The 27,741-nt window shown below is 33.6% G+C and overlaps 2 protein-coding genes and 1 long non-coding RNA gene across 7 annotated transcripts in view; 2 read left to right on the top strand and 1 right to left on the bottom strand.

The window, feature by feature from the left end:
• Nucleotides 1–27,741, top strand: part of LOC120347565 (uncharacterized) — a 212,880-nt gene that overhangs the window by 19,921 nt on the left and 165,218 nt on the right. The window lies entirely within an intron of this gene.
• The window catches only part of LOC120347557 (transmembrane protease serine 9-like), a 35,791-nt gene that overhangs the window by 5,600 nt on the left and 2,450 nt on the right, over nt 1–27,741 (bottom strand). For 2 of the 5 annotated variants that reach the window (XM_078117592.1, XM_078117594.1), the window contains exons 6-42: nt 27,615–27,722; nt 26,909–27,038; nt 23,261–23,388; nt 22,856–22,960; nt 20,917–21,049; nt 19,598–19,711; nt 19,000–19,058; nt 18,621–18,766; nt 18,338–18,442; nt 15,169–15,326; nt 14,119–14,282; nt 13,859–14,006; nt 13,393–13,425; nt 13,025–13,152; nt 12,831–12,938; nt 12,508–12,640; nt 12,247–12,357; nt 11,870–11,931; nt 11,515–11,663; nt 11,246–11,353; nt 10,803–10,948; nt 9,909–10,084; nt 9,371–9,512; nt 9,093–9,107; nt 8,579–8,697; nt 7,763–7,864; nt 7,138–7,273; nt 6,772–6,882; nt 6,058–6,116; nt 5,759–5,904; nt 5,549–5,647; nt 5,285–5,445; nt 4,837–4,988; nt 4,270–4,423; nt 3,993–4,094; nt 3,052–3,102; nt 2,202–2,252 (exon numbers count right to left, since the gene is read on the bottom strand). In XM_078117592.1, coding sequence (XP_077973718.1) covers nt 2,202–2,252; nt 3,052–3,102; nt 3,993–4,094; nt 4,270–4,423; nt 4,837–4,988; nt 5,285–5,445; nt 5,549–5,647; nt 5,759–5,904; nt 6,058–6,116; nt 6,772–6,882; nt 7,138–7,273; nt 7,763–7,864; nt 8,579–8,697; nt 9,093–9,107; nt 9,371–9,512; nt 9,909–10,084; nt 10,803–10,948; nt 11,246–11,353; nt 11,515–11,663; nt 11,870–11,931; nt 12,247–12,357; nt 12,508–12,640; nt 12,831–12,938; nt 13,025–13,152; nt 13,393–13,425; nt 13,859–14,006; nt 14,119–14,282; nt 15,169–15,326; nt 18,338–18,442; nt 18,621–18,766; nt 19,000–19,058; nt 19,598–19,711; nt 20,917–21,049; nt 22,856–22,960; nt 23,261–23,388; nt 26,909–27,038; nt 27,615–27,722 — 4,252 coding nt within the window. The remainder of the gene's footprint in view (nt 1–2,201; nt 2,253–3,051; nt 3,103–3,992; nt 4,095–4,269; nt 4,424–4,836; nt 4,989–5,284; nt 5,446–5,548; nt 5,648–5,758; nt 5,905–6,057; nt 6,117–6,771; nt 6,883–7,137; nt 7,274–7,762; nt 7,865–8,578; nt 8,698–9,092; nt 9,108–9,370; nt 9,513–9,908; nt 10,085–10,802; nt 10,949–11,245; nt 11,354–11,514; nt 11,664–11,869; nt 11,932–12,246; nt 12,358–12,507; nt 12,641–12,830; nt 12,939–13,024; nt 13,153–13,392; nt 13,426–13,858; nt 14,007–14,118; nt 14,283–15,168; nt 15,327–18,337; nt 18,443–18,620; nt 18,767–18,999; nt 19,059–19,597; nt 19,712–20,916; nt 21,050–22,855; nt 22,961–23,260; nt 23,389–26,908; nt 27,039–27,614; nt 27,723–27,741) is intronic. The other 3 variants (XM_078117593.1, XM_039417582.2, XM_039417583.2) reach the window with 2 other exon arrangements.
• LOC144429525 (kelch-like protein 40) lies at nt 24,749–26,896 on the top strand. Its single transcript, XM_078117597.1, has one exon. It carries the CDS (start codon nt 24,771–24,773, stop codon nt 26,733–26,735), a length of 1,965 nt encoding a protein of 654 aa, XP_077973723.1. The 5' UTR covers nt 24,749–24,770; the 3' UTR covers nt 26,736–26,896.

The raw sequence follows: 27,741 nt of genomic DNA, 5'->3' as shown, positions 1-27,741 counted from the left end.
ATAAAATCGAAATATTAAGTATTCTCTTTGTTACATCCGCAATTTTGTACGTTGCATGCTCACCTCAAGTTTACTACAGTGTAGTCATTTTTAATGTATTGCTACTAAAATTTTTTTACCCATTCCTACCACAACGGATTAAAAAGTATAGGTATACAAATATTTTCAATGATATTAATATAATCGCGTATTCAGTTCACGTTTCAAATTTTTTCAAAAATCCCGTACCAGGTTGAATGAATATTGATTAAACAAAATTTGAATATATCATAATTACCCGAAGTGGTGGATGTAACTGAAGATTTTGCAGAAACTGTGGAATGTTTTGTGGCTGTCGCTGTTGAATTGGCAATTAAGGCTAAAATAATGTAATATTAGTTCCGTCTCTTATCAACAACTTCACACAAACTAAACAACAATTATTTCATAAATCGTTATACCTGCAACTGAGTGGTCGTAAAATACAAGCAAACGAACATTTACAATAACATGTTGAACATAATGATATATGCATAAATCAGCTATCCTGTAAAGACAAGATTTCCCCACCGATCTTCAATATTGCGAAGAAAAATACGATAATAAATGTTATCTTATATGTATATTAACACGTCATCGAACAAGCTATACTCGCAAAATTGTGTTAGGTTGTCGATTAAGATGATTCCCATGTTGGAATAGGATTTTTGTCCAACAACCAATAATTTAACTACAAGTAAAAAATTTCAAAAAACCATAGCACCTTTGAGTACTTAACAATAAGATTCACGATAACTACAGACGCCAGATGCAAGACAGAAATACTGAAGAGAATCGCTTTGTCCAAAGACACATTCACCAAGATGAAATCCATCTTTACCAACAGAAATGTAAGACCCAAAACGAATCAAGACTCTAAAAGCCTACATATGGTCCATCCTTCTGTACGGATGTGAATGCTGGACGCCGAAAAAGGGCCTTGAAAGAAGACTTGAAGCAGAAGAAATATGAGAATATCATGGACGGAAGAAATTCGAACGAAGATGTAATGGAAATGGCCAGGTACATAAGATCCCTAATCAAAAGCATCAGAAAAAGACAACTACATTTTTTGGGGCACATGAACATAGCAGATGGGATAGAAAAGCAAATACTGTGTGGAAAGATGTACCAAAAGCAGATGAAGACAACGCACAAAATACATCGACTGAATAACTAACGAGGAAAGAATTCCTCAACAATGAACTCGTCAGGTGAATTGACAACAGATTGGAATGGAAGGCCATGATCGCCGATGTCTACAACAGACCTGGCACATGAAAAGGAAGTACGGCATCTAGTAATTATCCATGTAAATGACCATGCAAAAACATAAAATTCAGCACACAGTATATAATTTAAAGTCAATAAAAAATTAAAGAGTCATTTAGTTTCGCTGTATTGTGTTTTTCCATTTTAGTGAAAGATTTTATTATTGTTTCTAATGAAGACATAGTCCTGAGCCCGATATTTGTACTATAATGTATATAATAGGGCGACTATAGTTTTGCGACTGACAATCAAATACTCAGCTAAAATTGGATTCAGTATTATCATTCAATAACTGATAGGCGGTTTGATTGATTATTGATAGCTTGTCGATGTTTAATAACTTAGCAAAACGAAATTTCTATGTACATTTATAGTTTACCACACGAGGGTTATTTAGAGAGGTTTGGTAGTCACGCATTACACAAACGTAGAAATGTAAATAATTTTGAATATTCTTATAAAGACTTCTTGACCTCTTGACTTTATTCTAGTACAAACTGTGCCAATATACAATAACAACTTCACACCATGCAATGATGAATCACCATTTTTTTGTTTGCTTTTGTGGTAAAAAATATTGTTATTGTACGAACAGTCGATACCACACTTTCCGAAACGGTAACAAGAACAAATTTAATTTTTTTTTCTTGGTTTTGTGTACTCACCTGCGCAATAAAAGTGTGGACAGCGATGCCATAATATTTTCACACTTTTATACGATACTTTACCCAGATGTCTGACATTTTGAATATATTATGCGATTGAACATTTCGTCAAAACGTGATAAGAACGATTTATAGAAATGGTTTAAGAATAAATATTGTATAAATGTAACTTTCGTAATAAGTACTGAACAAACCACAACACCAAAATCCACAATTACTAACAATCATGCAACTAATAATAATCACCTTCTCCTGAACCCGATATTGGCCAAGAAGTTGCATCGTATTTACTAGAAACTGGTAAATAAAAATAACTTTTGAAACACACCTCAACAAATGAAAAAATATGATTTTGATGAGTTCTGTCTCTTAAAAACAGTATTTTATAGACTATTGCAATATTTTCGAAGCGCGGGAATAGTAAATCATCATGCGGTATCAACATATAAAAGATTATCTAAGAAGGCGCTTTGTTGCAGTCAAATCCAGAAGCATTTAACAAATATTTAAATTATTAATTAAATGTCTTAATTTAGTTATCATATCATATTGAAAAACAGACTTTTTTCTACAGTGAAATATGAAATATTTCAGTGTAAATTTACAAAACAAAATCAGAATAATTATGACTTTTTCCACTTCTTGCTCTTGTTGTTAATAACAGTCGAACTAAATTTAGATGAATGAATAAAACAGATTTGTAAAATAAAAACGAAATATTCAGTATTTTCTTTGTTACATCCGCAAAAAATATTGTTGTTGTACAAACAGTCGATACCACACTTTCTGAAACGGTTACTAGAACAAATTTAATTTTTTGGGTAATTAATTTGGTTTTGTGTACTCACCCGCGCAATAAAAGTGTGGACAGCGATGCCATAATATTTTCACACTTTTCTACAATACTTTACCCAGATGTCTGACATTTTAAATATATTATGCGATTGAACATTTCGTCAAAACGTGATAAAAACGATTTATAGAAATGGTTATTAAGAATAAATATTGTATAAATGTAACTTTCGTAATAAGTACTGAACAAACCACAACACCAAAATCCACAATTACTAACAATCATGCAACTAATAATAATCACCTTCTCCTGAACCCGATGTTGGCCAAGAAGTTGCATCGTATTTACTAGAAACTGGTAAATGAAAATAACTTTTGAAACACACTTCAACAAATGAAAAAATGTCTTGTCCAAATTCAAAAACGATTTTGATAAACTCTGTCTCTTAAAAACAGTATTTTATAGACTATTGCAATATCTTCGAAGCGCGGGAATAGTAAATCATCATGCGCGTGTCAACATATAAAAGATTATCTAAGAAGGTGCTTTGTTGCAGTCAAATCCAGAAGCATTTAACAAATATTTAAATTATTAATTAAATGTCTTAATTTAGTTATCATACCATATTGAAAAACAGATTTTTTTCTACAGTGAAATATGAAATATTTCAGTGTAAATTTACGAAACAAAATCAGAATAATTATGACTTTTTCCACCTCTTGCTCTTGTTGTTAATAACAGTCGAACTAAATTTAGATAAATGAATAAAACAGATTTGTAAAATAAAAACGAAATATTCAGTATTTTCTTTGTTACATCCGCAAAAAATATTGTTGTTGTACGAACAGTCGATACCACACTTTCTGAAACGGTTACTAGAACAAATTTAATTTTTTGGGCAATTAATTTGGTTTTGTGTACTCACCCGCGCAATAAAAGTGTGGACAGAGATGCCATATTATTTTCACATTTTTATACAATACTTTACCCATATGTCCGACATTTTAAATATACTATGCGATTGAACATTTCATGAAAACGTGAACAAGTATGCGTTTAACTATGGTCGCTAATAATGATTTGCAACACTTGCGGTAAAATCACGATTTGTTAGAACTCATAAGTCATAAGCACTTTTGTGCTGTTTTTTTGTTTGTTTCCGTAGCATAAATTGCGGTAGACCAGCCTACTATGTATACACCCTTATATATACTTGATATACATATATTATGATTTTTACTCACTGTTGTTTATTGTTGTTGCATTTTCACTTATTCCTATTGTTGTTGGAAGTGAGGAGGGGGCTGTCACTGGAGGTGGGATTACAGGAACTGTACCATTGGTCACTTAAAATAAATTGATTTAAAAAACAATTAAGTGTTTTCATAGGTAAAAGTAGGCGTTGACAACTAATAGTCGAACTTTTAAATTTCACCAAATTGAAATCATACCTCTCACTTTTTTTGTCAAATGACATCGTTTAATTCTTTTCAGCATGCGCTATTTTTAAATAAACCTTACTATTTTGTATCCATTCTTCGTAATATGTTACTGTTGTATAAAATCCGGCTTCCCCAGGTCTTCCGCAAAAACTACCATCTGATCCATACGATACGATGCCATATTGAAACCAGTTATTGTCTTTCAAACAAACAAGTGGGCCTCCCGAGTCACCCTTGAAATATTAAATAGAAATTGATAAATAAGACTTTATAATTAGGAAACAATATTTAACTTAACATATCCATCTAAAAAATCTTGCGAGCAACACTCACAACATTCAACACGTAATGAAACAATGCCCTGTGCTGTACTTCGACATACCTCAAAAAAGCCCTCTTGAAGGAGGCCATTAAAATCACGAATCAGGGCCGTATATCTACTTATTTTCCGGACTATCACCGTACCGTACCCTTAGATGTACAAAAAATATCATAGGGTATTAACAAAATTCCAATTGGTTCCAATGGCGGTTCAGTTGTTTTCCTCTGGTTCAGACCGTACGATCATTCCCAATGGCAGAAATCGAATCTATATAAAGATACGGTGCTGCAATGCAAGAGACCCGGAATGTTTTATTTTTCTTACCTGACATGAGTCGGCCCCGCCTGTTTCAAAGTATCCGGCACAAAACAGAAAATCTGTGTTAAATGCTTTTCCGTTTGCCTTTTCACATTGTTCATTTGGCATTATTGGAAGTCGTACTTGTCGGAGAACTTGTGAAACTACACCGCCGATTTCTGTTAACAGAAGGTTGTTTTAATATGAGAGGTTCTAGCTTGTGCGTAGCCTTGTTCGGGGCGAAAGGCGTATAAATATGTCGTATAATAATAATAAAAAATAGATACATTTTTGAGCAATTTATCTTTTGTTTAACTTTGGCCAATATTCAATAAATTTATTTTAAATTTTCACATACAATTATGTTCACGAAAACCTATCTATCAAATTCATGATTTTATATACAAACAACACAGTAAAACAGTAAATATACAAATTTATTTGCCATCCAACGATGTCTAACACTCGGACTTACTAGTTAATCCCCATCCTGTAACAATGCAATTATGGTCTGCAGATTCTGCATCGACGTTGCCTAACGTTGCTATACATATTGGTTGAACGTGACGTCCAAATGTAATGCTTTTTTCCAGTTTGAAAAGTGCAATGTCATATCCATTTCCAATGGCTGAATTACTGTAAAAAGTGTTGGTAATTTCAAATTGATTTAAAATAATAATATTATTAGAATTAAATTCTAAAAAGAAACTTATAATATAAACTTATAACGTATACTTACACATAATTTGGATGTCTGTAAACTTCTTTAACCTTAATTATTTGATCGTCTTCTTGATTCGTCAAATTGTAGCCTCCGATTCCTACCGTTATTGTCGGGCTGTCAAGTTAAAGTTTTTAGTAAGCCTTACATAAGCAAGCAAGTGCAGTGGTATTTGGCAACTGTATGCTAACTCGGACACTAATACATGTTCAATTTGTGTTTACTTACAAATATGTGCAGTGTGCAGCGGTCAATACCCAGTCCTTGTCTACTACTGATCCTCCACATTTATAATCACCGCGATCATCCATGATATAAACTTGCCAAGGCCAAGATCCTTGAACTGCATAGCTCCCACCATTTATACGAGGTGTCTAGTAACATAATGATACTGTTGAGTAACGAGGAATTGTACGATACTAGTAGCACCACGATTATGGTCTTGACGTTTGTGTACATTTTTTAAATTGTTTTCGCTGATTTCTTAAATACGACATTTCGACACACGACACTACGTTTGAACTTACCCAAAGAAAATGCGGAGCTTCAAATTGCGTTCCACAGAAACCAACATTATTAACGTGAGCTGAAAAATAGGTAACACGTTAGGATCAAATACTCAAATATAGCCATTTAGTTAATATCAATACAGTTTATCAAACAATTCAACGGTGATGGACATTAACTGTTTAAAACCGAGGTTCCTTTCTAGTGAAAAAAACCTAGGCTCACGTCGAGGTGATCACTGAAATATTCATAATAGTCAAGTGTGATGAATTGGCAATGTATTTATCAGTCACTTTTTGGCAAATAATGAGCACTTTGGTGTATAAATATACTAAAACGAAGCAAATGATTTTTTTGTGGAAGAATTCTTAAATCCATTCATTTTTATATGGGAACGAAGGCAAAAACAAAGTAATATCAAATTTCACAGTACCGTAAGTCTACCTTATCAAAAACTCTCGACTTTTCTATGAATCCCATAAAGCCCACAGGAACTTTTGAAATAATTAAAGTAATGGCCTTCTAGCGACAACAACGATCTGTAACCACCGGAAATTCCAAAGCAATTTGTAGACAGTAGTTATAGAAAAAGGCTCCATTATTTGAGAGAAATTCGATTTTTTTCACAACAACAAAAACAAGAATACAACGACAACAACAACGATTGAAAAAACGATCCATAGGTCATCTTCGTGTACAATACATCAAAACTGGTGAAAATAAATATAACTTACGACATTCAATTTCATCTCTGTTGTTTGGACAATCTTTGATTCCGTTGCATTGTTTGTCATCTGGTATACACGATCGATCCCAACATCGAAATTCGTTTGACTGGCACGCAGCTTAAAGTAAAAAATATTATCAATTTAAACTAAGTCAAGTGAAATATAAATTCAAGACACCAAAAATATATTTCTACATACAGAAAATATAATGTAATTGGATATTTTGTCAAATATAAGTAATAACAGATCAAATTTATGGAATAGGTAACAAGTTTGCAGTTTGCAACCATTCGCAATAGCAGGGTTCACATTCACAATAATTACAATCGAATTCCACTCAATTACATTTTTACCTCTAATAAAAGAACTTACGAATTGCTGTCCAGTTTAGTTTAAATCCGGCGTTCGTTGCTGATTCGTCACTTCGGAAAGTTATTAAAAGTTCATTTGAACTTGATTCAAATCTACGAATTGTTTTATTATTACCACATAGGGTTTCGTCAAATATCTGAATAAAATATATTTCCATGAAGTCAGATGCAAAGAACATAGAGGACCCACTTCGTTATAATTGTGAATAAAAAATATTGTGAAAATGTCGCCCTTTTTTGTCTAACTGACAACCAAGATATTTGAATATTCTTTTCTTTAGCATAGAATTGTTATACAATATATTAGGTATAGTTAATTCAATGGGAGAAAAGTTGGAAAGTAAATTGGATAATTTACAGTCGTGTTGCAGTTGTTAAGTGCCTTTTTCGAATTCAGTGTAGTTACTCACTTATCAGAGGCTGCTTATACATAGCACAGTGTGGAGTAAAGGCACAAAACGGCGTTTTGAACGTCACCAAATATCCTAACACTATATATATTAAATTTCTTAAAAAAGACGACTCATTTACGAAATATTGCAACCATCGTAATGTGTTTTGATACATCTGGAGCCGGAGTTGTAAAAATCGTTCGTAAAATACTTCTTATTAAAAAATTTTTATACCTTTCTGGAACTTTCACTATTCCCGTCATATATCTTCACATAGTCGTATGTGCATGTTGGAAAGGCTTCAACATCAAAATATTGAAAATCTACATCAATGAGCTTATCATATAAAGAACAGAAAAACAAATTTAAGCTCGGAAATAGTAATACCAATGATGATAAAGTAAAGCGGGATTAAAAACACAAAGACAATCGATTATCGCGAGGTGACTATTACGAAATGGTTACAAAGGGCTGAGATATAAAATGAATTGTTTAACCCCCACCTGACTGCGTCATCCAAAAATTATGTCACAATCGTGTCATAGAGCTTGCCAAGGTATACCTCTGATCGCCTGTAATGGCATCTGCGCCGACAATGATCGCCGGCAGATCTCTCTCACATTGAGATTGTTGTGACGCATAAAATAGCTCGTTCGATTTGGATGACAGTTCGTATAGTTTGAAGGGCCTTATAAAATCATCGTGACTAATTTTTGAATGACAGTCAGGTTGAGGTTAAGACCTTCTTATATAGGAAATACGCTTTACGCTTTGGGCGAGCTATCCCTTTGGTGGTCGACACCTGGCACAATATCATTAACGTTGGCATGTATAATTCGAAAAATTTGCAGAGTTCTTGATCAAAGATGTTATAGCGAATTATTTTGTAGAAAGGGGGATTAAATATCGATCATTACAATACAATTGTCTTTCAAAAACCAGAGCACTTGGATTGATAATATTTATCACACAACTTGCGTTGTGGCATTATTGATCAGTTTGATCACTCGAATAGTATGCGCGTCGGTGATGCAATAGAAACAAACTGACCATGTTGGCTGGGGCACGTAGAAGCCAAGAACAAACAAAATTGATTGGATATTTTCCGTCAACTGTTGGAATTTCAACTTCCCCCGATTCTCCTTCCTGAACTTGACGATCTTCGCATTCTAAATTAACGTGTGTGAATGAAGACATGTTGTTCTCAGAACACCGTTATTATAATAAATTATTAAATACCGACTGGCAAAATTATCATATATCAAAATATTTTGAATCCAATTACTAATATATATATCTATATTGATTATAGAATTACTATTCAAGGTTATTTGATCTGATTTTGAGCAACAGGGCAACCTTGAGGCCTGTAAACAATATAAGAGAAGCATATATAATATTTATTTCAAGATGTTATGTGTGACAAAATCATCGTTCTAAAATGTCATCAATTTTATCTTGAATTATTCCCTTTCCGAAGCATATTGTGATTTCTACAGAAACACTCTCTCAAAAATCGCATTGTTAAAATTTTCGATGCAAATCAATATAACAGTCTACTTACGACTTCGTGCTATAGCTGTAAATGCAAAGAAAATAGGTTAAACTCGAAGGTGCAACAATTTTATGATAGCAAAATACACGACATACATTTTACTGTCAATCGCACATCAATATTCCTCTTAATTGCACGAGAAGAGTGGAATAATTTTTTTTTTGGCTAAGTTAGGGCCAAGACAAAGGATACGACAATCCAACAACGACAGCTCTCATCTGACTGGTGATCATTGTTTAGATTAAAATGATGATTGAAATGAACAACATATTAAAAATTTGTCATACTTCCGTCTATCCAATTCTTGTAGCTTGAAACTCTTTCAAAGAAGATGTGATCTCCGCACATAATGCTGGATGCAAACGAAACAATTCCGTATTGTTGCCAAGAACCGCCTACGAGACATTGGAGAGGACCACCGGAATCTCTCTGGAAGTTAACAATTAAAATAATCTAGTAAATTTTGACTGTTTTAATAAAAAAATGAATATCACTACAGAGAGAGTATTGCAAAATGCAAACTTGGAAGCATATCACAAAAATTTAATTGAGCAATACTCAGATATGTGGACACGAAAGTCACATGACTAATATGACCACCTCAATATTTTAGTCAAATGTTAAGGAATAGTACCAAATGTTAGAAAAACAAAATAGATTTGAAGTGAAATACTGTAACCTTGTAGAACTCAGTCAAAATTTGAAAAAAAAAAATATTCATACATCTGAAATTTAGGGCCCTCTGATCACGCATGGTATCCAACAACAATAACAGTATAGCGAAACGCTATAAAAGTAAGACGAGTTCTTCAAAGGGTCACATACCAAGCAAGCGTTAGCTCTTTTATGTTTATGTCCTGCACAAATCAGGTTGTTTGGTAAGGTAGTCAGAGGATAACCCGGAACTACTAGTCTGAAGTTATCTATACAATCAGCGTCACTTAGCACAGTTAGTTGAACTTGCTGAAGATATCTTGGTCCTGGCAGATTTGGAGCAGCAACTGCGGAATTAAAATAATCAGACTATGCAACTGATTCGAAACCAAAAAATCAATGACCAGGAAATACAAAATTGCTTTACTTCAGTTTAATTAATACTCTTATGTCTATATTTTGTCCTCATGCACTGGGCATTTTGAAAAGCTGTGATCAGAACCAGTTAGTAGGTGAGTGATATTGCAAATACGTACCATAAAATAAATTAACGGAGCAGAATATTGTCAAATCACTCATGACTATTGATAGATGCACTGGTATGTGGGGCAACCATAAGCAGAAGCAAAAACTTGAGAGAACTCTTTCAGTTCTCGGTTGTGGATATCAATTTCAGTAATGCTGATTATGATACAAATTTTATCGTAATGAGGCAAACAAACTACACTCTGGGATCTTGTTGCTTTAGATAAAACTACGGTGCTTTAGATAAACCACACACTGGTATGTGTGGCAACCATAAGCAGAAGCAAAAACTTGAGAGAACTCTTTCAGTTCTCGGTTGTGGATATTAATTTCAGTAATGCTGATTATGATACAAATTTTATCGTAATGAGGCAAACAAACTACACTCTGTGATCTTGTTGCTTTAGATAAAACTACGAATAACATGTTACCCTTTCCTGGATTTATAGAAAAAAATTCTTTATTTATTTTGAAAGTATGGTATGAAACGATTGAGAAGAAAAGTCAATATATATATTATATTATGAATTCTATACACACATGTAATTCCCCAACCCGTCAAAATACAAGTAGATCCAACAGCTGGGTTAACGTCGTTCAATGAAGGTAAGCATATAGGCTTAATCCATTTTGAGTATTCAACCTCTTGAGACAGTTCCAATAAAGCTATGTCATCAATTCCTGAGCTACAGTAATAGAAAATATATATGTGTTTGGAAAATCCAGAAGGACTAATTTGAGAATCGCCATGAAGCTGTTGTAGATGAACCGCCTTTTTAAAATCATTAAACTAAATACGTAGTCAATCATATTTTGAATTTTATTTCCTAGGCGGAACAATATAAAAAGGTTTGGAACAAGTTTTCTTCCTCAATTCAAATCAAAACACAGCCCTTACAACTGTGTTTTATGGTTAAATTGGGTTTTATTGTTAAAATTAGGGAATATTAAGTCTAATGCACGATTTTTCCACGACTACTTGCCTTATGTAATCTGGATTTTTGTATAGCTTTGCTACACTAATTCTTCTTTCGTTCAGACTGATATAACTAAGGTCAAAATCCCCCACGACTATATCATAAGATTTTGATCTGGAAAATAAATAAATTAATCCTTGGGTTGCCGAAAAAGCACATCCACAAATTGTCATGTGTTTTATTAGTCCTAAAGTTGAATTAAAAATATACTTTATCGTAATGCAATTAATTATTCAGCACTTTCTGATTGGTGAGAAGTTCTAAACGCCACTTACTCGTCAATACAATGTGTGGCTGTTAGAACCCAACTTTGAGAAATGAGAGTTGCTCCACAGGATAAGTTTGTACTACCTGATTCAAATAGTGCGATTTGCCACGGCCAACTTCCCTCCGCCGCATTACTGCCTCCGACAAGTAATGGATACTAGAAAAGCAATAGAAAGAATAGAGAATAAATATACCAGTTCCACTTTTGAACAATAAATACTAATATAAAAATAACGAATATTTCGTATGAATAATTCGCTTCTTTCATCAGAACATTTCAGCCCGCAATTACGTCGATATTACCCACATGAACACAAGATTATCTTAAATTTATATATACAATTAAAAAATTTTGACACTTGCCCACGGAATAACAGGTGATTCTTCAGCTTTTCCACATTCAGTAGATACGTTTTGAGCCAGGGCTGCACATATTGAATGATAAATGCATATTTATTTACAAAAGTTTGTTTCAAGTTTGAGTTAGAATTTTAAGATCTAATGTTGTAAAGCAAAAATTTTGAATCGTCAAATTTCACTAATTTTTGAAAACTAGCCTATCAGTTAAGTTAAGTTTTACTTATACTTACTTTAAATGCGTTTAGTTAACGTTAAACAACAATGAACGTTAGTTTCCTCCGTGTCATTATATTTTTATTCTGCTCTTTTGTTTAATTAATTAGCCATTTTTCTATGCGTTATTTTTAGTTGCTATTGAATCGTGTTGCAGATTAATTTACCACAAAGAATTTCATCTGATCCATCTGAACAATCGTTGTTTCCGTCACACTTATTACCAGATGGTATGCAACTTTTATTCCAACATCGGAATTCTTCTGGTGAGCAATCATCTGAATATTGATTATATATTTGATTATCGTTAACATTGATCTTTAAAATATTTTGTAGATACGATTCGCCTATGTCGTTACTCACCGAAATAATTCCAAGATATATACAAACATTTGTTAAACTTTTAAGGCAAGACAAATAAGATTTACCATCAAGAGACCAAGAAATTGAAAACCCAGTTTCTTCGTAAGAATTGTCGCTTGAAAATTCAATTATCATCGAGTTTGATGACGATTCAAAATCGGGTGGGGCAAATGAACCGCAAAATCTTTTGTCCAAATACTGTGAAACGATGCAAAAATTGATTTCCGGATAAATACAAATGATAGCACAAAATCATCATGAGAAAGTAGCACATAGTTTGAATAAAAATTAAAAAAAAACTTTAGGTAAACCAGAACCTATTGATTAACTTTCCTTGAAAAAATCCTTCGCCAATATATTACAACTAGTGATTGTAAAAAATTGGTACCTTTCTTGCTGCCGTAGACGAACCGTCATAAATAATCATGTAATCATATGGACAAAATTCTCCGCCAAATTCGATATTGAACAGCTCACCGAATCTAATGGTAATCCTCTGAAATGATTTTTTGAATCAAAAAATAATTTTTAGTTTCAGAAGTTTTGTATGATTTTATAATTAATTTAGTCATTATATCCTACCTTGTTTGATGGAGCGTTTATGAACCATTGGTAGAACACATTTTGTGGATATTTTGGATAGTTTTCGTAGTCTAATGCGGGAAATATCAACGATCCATTTTGACTTTCTGCATTTATCACAAATGCCCCTGAAAAGTAGAAATCTAAGTTACGTTTTGGGTTGCATAAACTTTTCTTGAAGCCAAACAGACTTGTATTATGTAGCTTTTATTAACTGGTAATAGATGAGAACTCCATATTGCTAGAATACATTGTAATAATAATTGAAGTGCATTGTATACTGATATTTAGGTAAGATGTATTTTTTATGCTAAGATATCAGTTGACAAGGCATAAAATAAACAACGAATTTTTTTTGGAAAACTTACGTTTTATAGGACCTGGCTGACCGTCTTGTAAAACTGTAAAATCAATGAATGTTTGAATATATAGTTAAATACTTTTACATTTATTCTCTTTTATAAGACAAATGCGGTGGATAACAATAAAATAATTTAAAGAGATTGGCCTTTAATAACAAAGTGTCATCTCCAGGGTTGCTCTTTTAAAACCCTTCACAAAAACAGTTTTAAATGATTTGAAATTGTGACAGACAATTAATGGTCACTAATAACAACTCAACTAATAAATTAAATGCCATCTTAAATCCTCTGGTAATAACATGCATAGATATATATCGAGGTATATAAACTTGACTAATAATTTTGACAGTGGTTATACCAGCTTTCAGACTGTTGTTCTGTCGTAATTATGACCACAACACGGGAGTGGATCCTAAATGAAATTTCAAAACTTGTAATCTTCATATGCAAATTTAATTTTGTTAACTCTTACATGGTTGTAGGTAAGGAACAAAAGCCGGAATACTAGTCAAATATGTTGGTTTGCCTTGGGCTCCACATTGATGAGAAAAGGAAATAATCCCGATGACTTCCCAACTCGAATTACTATTCAGTATCACAGCTGGTCCTCCTGAATCACCCTGACATTTAAAAAAGAGCTTTATCGCGGATAGGAGTTATGTAGTGTGCGAAAGAAAGTAGAATCGTATCGAATCAGAATTAAAAAAAACGAGTGTTGAGTAAAACATATACCTGGCAAGCTCCCATTCCAGCACCATCGACGCCCAAACATATTGTTGATGCCGGGAGAAGTGTAGTGGGTGAAAGTTCACCGAACGATTTATTGCATTGGTCCAACATTAATACAGGAAGACGAACTTGTCGTAAAACTTCTGATAAACCAGTTTCAGTGTATGCTGAATGAAATCACAACAAACATATTGAAAATCCAGGAGTTTTATTGCTGAGTGTTGTTTCCGATGTATGGAATGCTTCAAAATAACGTTTTATTATGTTGTCTGGCAAGGAGACCTTTTTGTAAAATGTCATCAAATTTTATTGCTTACAATAAAGCTATGCCACTTGGTAGATGATTGAATATTAAATCGTATTTGAATTATAATATGTCAATAATGCCTCTACCAATATTTGGAAATACACGATTGTTTTGCTCCGGATATCAAGAGAACAGTGCTCGAATATATGGACAGGGAGGCCAAAACGAAATATTAGGAGGATGCAATATTTCACAGTAGACTAATGGTACCGCAGTCATCAAGCTATCAACGCGAAAGGGTAATCGCCACAATGTGGAAAATTTTAAATTTTGATCACGTCATCGCACACAAAAAACGAATTCTATATGACCCGCAGATATTTTTGAAATAAATAAAACAGCCTTTCTAGCGACAATTACAATCTTTAATCACTGGAAAATTTGAGGCAATTGGTCATGTAATTGGGGAAAAAAATTTCGATTTTCTACTACTATCACACTAATAACAGCAAAAGAAAAATACTAGCAACATTACCATAATAACAAAACGATTGCTAGGTCCACGCCTTGTCCAAGAAGATACACACGACACAAAGACATTCAATTCTAATGCAACAAAAAAATGTCAAAACATAATTTTGAAGCATCCTAAAATACGTCCGAGTATATCAAATAATTTCAATAGCTAATGGAACGCAATTTATCGTCGTTCATGCTATAAATAGCCAAAACAGTAGTCAGTTTGTTTACTTGCTTGCAACCTTAATTGATTGAATGCAAAGAATTGATTTTGGTAAAATACTCACAATTACGACCCCATCCAGTCACAATAGCGGTCTCTCCTGTCTCTGGATTCCGAGTAGGCAGACAAATACTTTTTACCCATTTTGTATTATTTGCTTCCTTGGAAAGATGGAGAAGAGCTATATCGTTGCCTTCAAGATATCCTTGAGAGTTGTGATGACTAAAATAAAATGAATTTGCTTCGAAACTTTTTGAAACATCAAGTTAAAATAATTAGTGGAAATGAATAGGAGATTTGTGACTGTGTATGAATTGGAAGAATTTGAAACGAAGCTCCGTTTATACTATAAGTCGTTCGTCACATTAATTCGGTCGAATTCGCAAAGCATCATAAAATATGATAGTATAAGATTTACATATTTATTCCGCGGGAAAGAAAAGCCGACAGGCCGGTTCAATCATATGAGGAACCACGGCCTCTCGTCCAGTTACCCGTCCTTGTCGGGTATGAGATTAGTTTGCCAGTTATTTGCATAGACTTGATGGTGGAAGAAGCTGTGAATAGGGCTGGGCGTTTCGAAACCCTGTTTCGATACGTTTCGAAACACTGATATGTCGAAACGGCGCTGTTTCGACATCCGAAACGGATATTATGACGTCATAGCAAATGCAACCAGAAATCAGTCAAGGTATTATTCAGCGATGTCCAATTCGAAATTAATATCCGAATTTGTTCGAATATTGCGACTCTCAAATATCGTTTTTAGTGTTTATAAGAATATTGGATATCGCGCACAAGTCCTAGCGCCGCCGTCCACGTTTTGATCGAAAACATTTCACGATTATTTCATTTTTCATGTTTTTTCGTAATCGGAGACACCATTTGCGACGCGCAATAAATGACTGCCGACATGAAATGATTCGAGTCAGCGCCGACTTGCAGTATTTATAACACATCGGGGAAGTTTTTGATTGAAAATATTTTACAATTATTATCGTATATTTCAACATTGTCGAGATAGTCTGTGTTAGCGCGGCAATAAATATAAAATCAAATTTTGTCGTAATTAACCTTTTTCATCCTTCGTTTCGATAGTGACCGAGCATTTCTTGCATTTACCTCATATGGAATAGCTCTAAATATTATTTAGTATCTATCGCAGATTTTATTGTTAGACTGCCGTCGTTAATAATAATATCGTTCAGTTTAAGTTTGTGGTATTAATTTAACAACAATAATAAAAGCACAACAGTCGACATGAAATATTTAAATCAGAGCTGCCGTTAAGAAAAATAAAACGCGATTTTCAGTCTCAATTATCCGTCATTGGCGGATGGAAATTTGTGAATCGGGTCCACTCATTCGATAACGACGATGATCACGTTATAAGCAAAATAAAAATCAATTGCCACCAGTAGCACAACAGTCAATATTTGTGGGAAGGGGTAATTGTGGCCGAATTTAGTTGAACGATGTCGATGTCACGCTGACGATAAACAGTAAGTGAGTTAATGTTAATTTTACTGAATATTTTAAAACATTTCTCTGGGCGCCTAGTTTTTTTTTCTGTGCTTAGCAAGATAGGCCACAATTCATAACTACTGTAATGTTTATTAAGTCCATTTCCCTAGAGCGAAAATAACTAATTTCACTCAATGATAATATCATAAAAGCCCATTTCCTATGTTCCTGGAGTTTAGAATGTATTCGGAATTCAGATTGAAAAATATTTTTTACAATGTACTGGATCACGAGGATCTGTGGCGTCGGATAAAGTAGAAAATGAGCATTGATACGTTGAGAGCCCCAAATGCTATTCTGCTTGTGAGCCCCATCTCTAACAATGACGTAATTCGTATTATTCTGGTGCCATTTGGTCACTGCTTTGTCATTAAGCAGAAACCTTCTTGGAATTATCATCATCGGTTCATGCTCACGAATTAGCCACCATTGCTTCCTTTTTGTGGTTTTAATTCTGGAAAATATGTGCCATTGTCCATTATATATATATATACATTAAATTCGTTGGGTAATATTGGTGACATGTTTTACTGCCTGTGACAAACGTGTGTTTCGTTTCGACGGCGAAACTTCGTTTCGATTTCTAAACACCTGTGTTTCGAAAATGCCAAGCCCTAGCCGTGACCGACCAGCGGTTACGTGAACCACCCTACCACCCATCATTACAGTAATTTGCGAACCTCGTGATATGAACGAAATTGGAGTAAATTCGGACTAAAATCCGAAAAAGTATCGATCATAATTTGTATGCGATTGTAGGTATATAATAGTGAAACTGCTGGTAATTGGGTAACAGTTTCATTAAAAACATCGCAGTTAAGTGCAGTACAAAATTGGCTAAAGAGGAATATAAATTGATGTCATTGAAAAATAAATAACTCAGTTTACTCAATTTACACTTTTTATTTATACTAAAACAATAATTGACTTGATGCGCGTGAATTTGTCAAATGTCAAAAGATATTTCCTCGTGGCATTGTTAAAATGTCATAGCATTGTGTATGTTACTAATGTCAAAATTTTGTCCGAAATCATTAAATACATCACTGAAACAAGATGACTATTTGGTAAGAGAACATTGACTTCAATAACATTTCATGTTAAGTTCAACTTGTGTATAGAACGTATATTATAATTATAATTATGTTACGCACTTCCGAAAGCATTTGTGTTTCGTATACAATGCCTGGGATAAAGACGTTTTTATTTAACCTAATCCCAATAATGATGCTACTGAGTTATTTTTGGACGCTATTGAATGAAACAGAGTTCATGTGCACTTTTCATTCAGCGGATTCAGTGGAAGCTCATAATACAAATATCGACTTCATCGCTTCTGAATAAAATGCAATTTGCTATGAATTTCAAACGTTTTTCATAATGTCTTGATTCACTCCAGAAAGTTTTACGGGAAATATTATATCATTACACATCAATGGGGGTCAGTCTGTAAAAATTATTTCGAGTGAATATCTTTATGCAGTAAAATTACCGAATATTACAAGGTGATTCGCGATGAGATATTTCAGAAAATATCTTTGAAACCACCTGACTTGATTGGCCGATTTTTCGCGCCACTTTTTAGCTTACCGGTGATCATTACCGGGTATCTTCCGCGAATCTGTTACTGCATCAAATGGTAAACTTTTTACCACCAAAATCTTCCACAAAAGGATAATCTCTTTGGAATTGATAATTATTGGTCTTACTTATATTTCGGATGAACGTAAATTTCATCTGCTGTGATTATCTGTTCTTTTGTGACGTCAATAGTTGTGGTATTATGATCACCCAAAACAACGGACATCGTGTATCTGAAAATATCAAAATAATTTGTATGACGTCATTGTTTTACAAAAACAACGGAATAAAACATGAATATCGAATTTGCTATCATTTGTTCATAACTGTATTACTTTTTGAAATTTTGTCAAATGCCGTGTCGAATGTTTTAGCTTGTATTTAATAAATTTCGCAAATAATAATATATACCCTTTGGTTATGCAATGTGCCGCAGTCATCACCCATTCGTCAGAAATCAAGACTCCGCTGCATACCATCTTTCCTGCAGATAATACACCAGTCTGCCAAGGCCATGAGCCTTGCTTTGCCGCGGATCCACCTATTATCCTGTGTTCCTGAGTATTTAATATGGCATATTATGATATTATCATACAATCAAAGGCATCATAGCATCAGCGACTATGATTAGACGACTTTGAATGTATATTTGCACATGGCCTGAAAGCGCATCTTAAAGGCCGTAGTGATTGATGTATGCATTCGTTGTACAATAGGCAATTTATCTCCAAAATAATCTGTAAAACGTTTTAAGTTGAATTTTATTTAGAAACGAAAGAGGGAATCTTACCCATATAAAATCAGCCGCAATTTCTGGCTTGCCGCATTCATTTTCCGCTTGTGTAGAGGCTGTTAAACAATATTAAAGAACACTTTAACATGCAAATGCATGCGTCAGTTAACAAGCGTAATTTCGCTTTGGTATGTAATTTATTTTAACATTTTTGCCATAAACGAAAATATTTAGTTTACTGCGTTTTTAATAGGAAAAAAAGACAAATATTTATCATGATTACCATTCTACACCATATATACCTTTACCTAAAGAATTTAAATACCGGTGAGTGATCCAAATAATATAATCAAACTTATTAATGCTATATCAAACTGTACAATACACACCGTAGCCGTGAAGAACCCGAATAAATGGGCACTACACTACAGTATATTTTTATGCAAGCACTTGAACTGATACCGAATTTATATCATTTTATAGCACTTCCAGCCCCTAGGTACATATACAAGCTTTTGAGTTAGGTGGGGGCTATATTGGACACGCATTCTCTCACCTGAGTACCCATAGTGCAATATAATGGGACGTATTCATCTAACTTTAGGTCTCGACCACCGTACAATTGTAAACGAATAATGAAAGTGATGAAACTCACCACATGATGCTTCGTCGGCAGGATCATTTGGGCAATCTATTTTACCATCACATGTATATGTTATATCAACACAACTTCCATCCCAGCATTGAAATAAATTGCTGGCACATTCCGCTGAAAGGGTAAATTTAGGAGATTATTATTTATACACGCTTTTAAAACTGTGCATACAGAATAAATAAAAGTTTTATCATCCAAAATATCTAGCGAATTATTATCTAATATGAATACATCGAAAACAATTTGCAGCACTGAAAAAAACGTTGCATGAAAGGTTATCGTGAAATTTATATATATTCAGCTATATATCATACTCTTGTTCGGTGATGTTTCCAGTGAGATTTAAGTAGCTATGCACGGTGCGTTATTTGATATTTCAGTACAGTGGTCCTAAGCAATGAATGCATGGACCCTGGGTATTCATAATATATGTTATGGGGTTCACGAGCTTTGCATGCATATTGTAAAAAAAAAATAACGCGAGAGAGCAGTGCTCAAATATACGGACACAAAAGACAAGCAAGTATCTACGAGGATCTTTTACAGTGAACCACCGGTGCCGCAGTCTTCACGACTTCGCCTGACTACCAGATAGTAGCAATCGCGATCCGGAACCACCACTAGGTGCGCAATTTTTAATTTCGATAGTGTCGCACAGAAAAAAAACAAAAAATTTTGAAATAAATAAAACTAATAGCTTTCTAGCGACAACAACAATCTTCAACCACTGAAAATTTCAAAGCAATTGAGCAATTGAAAGGGGAAGTTTTCGACAGATAACTAGGGCGAGGCATTTTCGAATACCTGATGATTTCAGAATCGAATCGAATATTTTTTTCTAATCGAATCTCGAATACTTGGGAGATATATATTTGTATGTAACTTTCTATTGCAATGAACATTCAGGCACAAAAATTACCGAAAACATATATTACAACACTTAGACAGATTGCTGATCGTTCACACACAATAAAAAACACGTTTTTCTCACATCTCACTATCAAAAATAGTCATATATATGTCAAAATTGCGCTGGAAAAATATGGCTCCAATAAAAAGTAGTTGAGAAATTCACCCGACCATCGGCGGAAAAAAAACAAGATGGCGGCGAATTGAAATATTGTTCTGAACCGATTCGAATAATTTACTATTCAATTCGAATATTCGATTCAAAATGTCTATCTGTACAGATAACATATGAGCCATCCAAATCCAAGTTGGTTTCTATGTTTATCATCATGAAAATTGTTTCTAGTATAGACGACTTGTACATGACACAGCCATTATTAACTAGTCCATAAGAAAATCTCATAATATACCTTCTGATGTCCAATTTAAAGAAAACCCAACTGCATCCCCAGCTAAAGTGCCGCTGTTGAAAACTAACGTCAAATGATTTGTTGATGACAGAAATCCTCTTGGTGCTTGTTCACCGCAAAAATTGTGCTGAAACTGCAAAAAATATAAACACAATAAAAAATAATAATGGACGATCTTCAATTCCACTTCATCAAAGAAAAATTATTTTTAGTCAGATGTAATTAATAGAGTTTTTTGTTATAGGTGAAACAACAAATTAGACTGGAGCCAAAATAAGATTCGTTTCTCATTTGAAATCTTATTATACTTTATTGTCGATGTCTGGTTCAGCAAATAGCGAAGAAATAATCCCAATGTATTTTCAATAGCGAACAAAATACAAACAGATCAAGACTGGAATACCTCAAACTTGTTATTTGTTTTCATTGCTAAAAGTACCTGTGGTAACAAGGTTTTAGAAACAATACAAATAATATGTAAAATAGTTCTGATTATCTATCTATAATAGTAAATTACTCTTTAAAATACCCAAATAATTACTATGTGGTAGTCCCACACGCATGAAAGATGACAGTTCTATTAAATAACCATAAATTATTTTAAGACAAAAATTTAGACGTGTGTACTCAAAGTCAATACCGTAAAGTTCTAGTAAAATTACTCAGTTTCAATAATACTTCATAAAAAATATTCAAATGTCATCATAATTACCGGTTTGTGTACTTGAAATTGGCTTTCAATAAAAGTGAACAACTAGTTTTAGGGAAGGTCGTCTTAACAAAACACGTTGGATTCAGAATTCATATCCAACCTAACCGTTAATCCGTGTAGACAAACAAATGAAAATTTCAAGATGATATTAAAATTTCCACTTGGTTAACCGATACATCAAATTATATCAATTTATATTATTGAGCTCGTTAAATGTATTTTTCTCTTATATATAACTGAAGATATGCAATGAAACACGGTCGATTATCGAAAAACAATAGTGTAAAAACTATTTTAGTAATTGTATATATTCATGTATATATACATATCATAAACATTTGGTTCAAATAGTATACTTTATTAGGAACACATAGTCTTAAAAAAATGAATGCCGAAATCAAACAAGAGAGCAATGCTCACAAGAAAGCCTAAACGAAGTAGTATCAAATAATTCACAGTACCGGTAGTCTGACCACCAAATTACTGAGATGTGATCACGGAACCACGGCACGGTGCGCAATTTTTAATTTTTATGACGTCATCACAGAAAACTGTATGAGTAAAAAGCTCATGAAGCCCACCTAAATAAATAAAAGTACCCTTCTGGTGACAACAACAAGATTTAACCACTAATATTTTCGAAGCAATTGATCCAGTAGTTGAAGGGAAAAGCGAGTTTTTCCCAACAACAACAACATAATAAAACGATTCATATTTGTTATTGCTGTATTTGACAAACAACTGCAAATAACACAACACCATGAAGGGTCGTAAGACATAGGATGAATCGCATTTCATGTTCTCATTTTAATCTCTGTACGAGTATTGGCATATTTCCAAAAATTTTGTAGTTCTCCTTTCTAATATTGGTGAGCAAACACGACATGCTCAATTTATGGGTGAATATAAAAATAGTCTACTCACGAGCACAAATTTACTTAGACGACATCAGACCTAGTTTAGACCAATTCAATGTTGCTGAACCGTTAACCCAATTTGTGTTCCTAAGAATTTTTGTTTTGAAAATTTTTTGTAATCATGACATTTTAAAAATTGATGTACAAAATTTGTCTTTGATGTATTCAGAAATTCAGACTTTCGCTTCAAACAAATACATTGAAAATCACATATTAAATGGTATTTTTAAACGTAGTAAGGCGAACCGGCAAATGAGAATAACTAAATTTCAAGTCAATACATAGAAACATAATATTTGCTTAATTTTACCTGTTTGGAAGAAATCGATGATCCATCAAAAATTTGCAGATAATCAGTCGTACATGAGGATATTGGTTTAACGAAGAAAACATTGTGGAATTGAACAGCAATTCTCTGAAAATGTTTTTCAACACTCTTAATATTTTTATATACGAGATTAATTGTTGAAATAATGTCTTTTTGCTATTTGCTAGTAGTACGAAACATATTGAGCAAGGGATGTCTGTTATTCTAATTTTTTAAATATTTTTTTAAAATAATATCTATTTATCTTTTTGTTGGCGCAAATAATTTAGTTCTAATTGTGAAATTTCAAACCATTGTCTTCTCTAATATACTCATAAAAACATACAAAAAATAAACAGTAAAACACAATAAAATCAGTATTCTAAATAAAATAAATCATGTAAATACCTCCCCAATTGACACAGAAATATGCCACACACAGTTCAAACTGTTTTCGTACGGAACAGGATAATAAGGCGAAGAAATCACCCCAGAAGACCCGTCTACGTATATCGGGCTTTGGCATTCCGCAGAATCTAATTTTAAAAAATAAATAAATTGAATAAATACGTAATTAAATGGACAGATTTCGACAGCATTATAAAGTTTCGAACTAAATAAACAATAAAGGCGCCGAAAGATAATGGCGAGTTGATATATTTGGGCATCTAAACCTTGATATAATTGTCACCCAAGTCATTGAAGATGTAAATCAAATGAGGACGTGCTTGGAGCATCACATCTGTATTTGTAGAAAAGAAATTCCTCAAGACATTTCTTCGGCAAATGGGATGTGTTTCGGTAAGTAAAGTAACACTTCAAACGAAATGAATAAGTCCAAATACCTCTGAGCAACCAGATATATTTGAATTACATTGATGAGTGAAGAAAATTCAGAAAATTACATCAAACAAAACACGTCTTCAAAAAGAACATTTAACATTGCTTGTTTCTCAAATATGATTTCTTACAATTTTAAGGTTGATTAAACTGGATAATGAAACAAATGCAATATTTCTAGATCAGAGATGTTTTTCATTAGTTGCAGCTGTGACACTGACTAGGATCGGGCAAAATTGAAATAGCTCATGAATAGCGACGAATTTAGCGTATTTTAGTTTTGCTGTTTCTCATACAGCATGTACATTTTGTCGCGAAAGGGATGTAAAACGAAAAAAAGTCATTTTTGCCATTTTAACTGAAAATTCGGATGACGGATACATATTTTTGGTGTGTTCCCACTTTGTAATTTAAAACTGTGGTTTTCAGTGGGACATGAGAAGAGGCAAAACGAGTTTATATTACTTCAGTAGGTTGCTATCATTCTTGCTGCATAGATTATATGAAATAGTATTATGCAATAAAGGCTTGACCCTAAATATTGAAATTCCATTTTGTTTGTATAACTATGTAGTAATAAAGAAAAAAGAAAAAAAACTGACAGCAAGCCATATATATAGAAATTTACTGTTAATAGATTTCAATCATATTGTTATTTCTTATAATGAATGAGTTTAATAACAACTATGGCGATCAGGCTAGGAAAACTAACACACGTTGAATGAAAAAAAATTGTTATGTCGATATAAAAACAAAATTAGTATTAAGCTATCTGCAAATATTCACAGAAAATGTAACTTTATTTATAAATAAATAACTTCCTGATTGATTACAAAAAAGATAGCTGCAGGTATAGAATAGAGGAATTGAAATTTGTAAATGAATTACAATGAGTAACATAATTTTCACTTGAGTCACACTACAAATTGATGAACTATTATTAATTTTACTAAATTTCACTATTTATATGTCATAAAACAATTTTGTAATAAATTTAGACATTTTTTTTTAAATGATAGAGCTATTCCCGAAATTTTGAATTTTGAAAATGTCGGAGTTGGATTCGAAGAAAAATTTAATGAAATGCTGTCATGAATCAGATTTTCTAAAATCGTTCGGAAAACTAAGAAAAAATGGAAGAATGTTCGACTATTCTATAGAAGTCGAAGACAAAACGTTCCCAGTACATAGGATTGTTCTTGTTGCGTGTTCAGGTCATTTTGAAGAAATGTTTTTGAACGAAACGAAAGAAATTGCAAAAACCAAAAAACTTGAAGGCGTTTCAGCTCAGAGTGTTGAGCAATGTATAAACTTCATGTACTCGGGAAAGATTAACTTGACAAAGGAAAACGCCGAAGAAATTCTACAAGCAGCAAGACTTTTAAAACTAGAGAGAGTGATTCAAGGTGCATTTGATGTAATGCAAAGTAATATTTCCACAGAAAATTGTCTTGCGGTTGTGACGTTGGGCCAGCAACTCAGAGAAAAGAAGATGACAAAACAGGCAGCTCAGTACGTTAAAAACAATTTTGACAAGCTATCGTCTTCACCCGATTTTCCATTTATTGCTAAACCGTTTTTTATTCATTGCCTACAAACGTGGAAAAAGGACCACTGTACAACATGGACGGCAATTATGGCTTGGTTGAAAGGAAGAAAAATTACTAACAACGAAAATCTGCTCGACTTTATGGATATCATCGATACTAAAAATTTCTCACTCGAATATATTGCTCGTACAGTGCTGAACGAGCCTCTCGTACAGAATTGCGATGTAGCTAAAAAAAATGTACTTGGGTATATATTCTCTGATGTGTTAAGGCTGAGAGAACAAATCACTCCTGAAAGTTTCTTTCCTATAAAGAAAGCTCAAGAAAAATACAAACTTGACAACGACTTAGAAGTTCTTGAAATCACAAACAAATTTGTTATGAGTCATTTCAAAGAAATTTCAGAAACTGAGGACTTCAAGCAGTTGACGCTGGAAAATCTTTTAAATTTTTTGGTATCGCCTGGAGGACGATTTTCTCACGAGGATGATAGATGGGGTGCTATGCTATTATGGATCAAAGGTAAACCAGATGCTGAAAATCGTTTTTATGAGCTTTTCAGAACATTGGATCTCAAACGTTTGTCACCAACGGGAATGATTAAACTTAAAGCCGAGCCACTTGTGAATAATTCCAGCGAATGTAAAAACGTTCTGCTTGAATATATATTATCAAACCCAAAGGACAAAATGGTGTCTCGAACGAGGGATAAACGTATAGCGCTGTTAAATGCTATTGGACGAGAAATAGATGTTTTCAACCTTACTACAGCAGATTGGAGCAATCCGCCGAAAATTGAAAGATCCCCATATATGTGCATAGTTAATATTGAAAGTGATCTCTATTTTATAACCCAAACTTCGCTTCTTAATCTTTCTAATTCCAATCGCTGGGAGAAGAAAGCGGATCCTGCATTGGATTGCGAACAGATTCAAGCTGTAGTTTTCCGGGGGTGCATTTACGTTGTGGGTGAAGAAACTATGCCGTTTTACGATCCTCGATCAGACAGTTGGTCTAAATCATTGCGAGGGTGTGGCTTAGAAAGTGGTTTCTGCGTGGCTGCGTCCGATGAAGCTATTTACGCAGTGGGTGGAATGTCATCCAAAGGATGCGAGGCGAGACGCTTTGATCCAGATAGCAAAACATGGAATATGATTCGCCGAATGATTACCGGAAGATTTGGTGCTTCTGCTGCTTGGTACAACGGAAAAATTTACGTGTTAGGTGGTGGATGGTATGGTGTTTCGTACGAAACAGTTGAATCTTACAAAATCACTGAAAACTTTTGGATTCGGGTGGCAAGCATGACTATCCCGCGTTCTTCGTTTAGCGCTATTGTCTTGGATCAAACTCTCTACGCAGTTGGTGGAGAACGTAATGCGGAACAAAAGGACATAAATTCAATTGAATTTTATAATATTAAACTAAAAAAATGGAGTGTGCTTCACACCATGCAATACAAGGGCATCATATGTGCGTGTGCTTACCCTTGACAACAATTTTTTAGATCAAACGAAGCATAGTGAGTGCGAAGATAACAGATGCAATTATACGCAAAAGAACTAATTAAAGATTTGCCTTTATCACAATAACAACTGGTTAAATTGCCTTTAAGGTCCACTCTGTATTATAAAGTTACAGAACAAAAAATCGAAGTTCAACTTACCAACAGTCTTATAGTCGAAAGAGAATCCTGCTCCCGATCCCGATACATCCGAAGTAAATTCAACTAATATTTCATTACTTTTTAAAACAATCGGACTTGCTTGTTTTGTACAAATTGTCTTCAGAATATTCTGAATAAAATTTTGATGACAAGCTCTGTAGGCAATAATATGGAAAGACATTGCCGCTTAAAATGCCCAATATTATTTGCATAGATAAAACTAAAAAAATATATATATAATATACCCATAAAAACTTATACTATAGAACTAATAAATTTGAAAAATATAATATTGTCTTTTTCTGCTCGACTAGAGCTACGTTGTTACACCTGTCTGGAGTGGTGGGATGTCGGAAAGGGATGTCTTTTGTGGGCCTATACTGTCCAAGCCATTTCTGAAATATTAGATCGCTAACCGTTTACATAGATTTATACACAATTGATGACTGGGAATTTCATTTCGCTCTAAATAATATCTAAAGCGATTCAATGTTGCGTGAGATAAGAAAAAATGACTGAGCTTCTTTCTCATCGCTCAGTCATATGCCAGTAGAAATAAAGCTTTAGCCTGAAAATCATGCCCACGCATTGCCACCGTAACAGTCGACCACTGGTCATGTCCATAAACAACGTGATCTTTGCTATTCATCTATTAATATTTTAGTCCGCCATTATGTTGTCTCCGGGAAACAAGAATACAACTTACGCTGGAATCTGCAGTTGTTCCTTTATGAATTCTCAGTGCATCATATGTACATCTTCCATCAGTACCTGATTCGATGTCTAAATTTGTGTCGAACTCAACAACAATGTACTGAAAATTAAATGATTAA

This window comes from Styela clava, chromosome 11, assembly GCF_964204865.1.
Source record: "Styela clava chromosome 11, kaStyClav1.hap1.2, whole genome shotgun sequence".
NCBI classification, from domain to species: Eukaryota; Metazoa; Chordata; class Ascidiacea; order Stolidobranchia; family Styelidae; genus Styela; species Styela clava.
This window is presented reverse-complemented; position numbering and strand designations above follow the sequence as displayed.

What these genes read in the sequence shown, in the direction of transcription:
- LOC144429525 (XM_078117597.1), top strand. Translation starts at nt 24,771, where the DNA reads ATGAAATGCTGTCATGAATCAGATTTTCTAAAATCGTTCGGAAAACTA.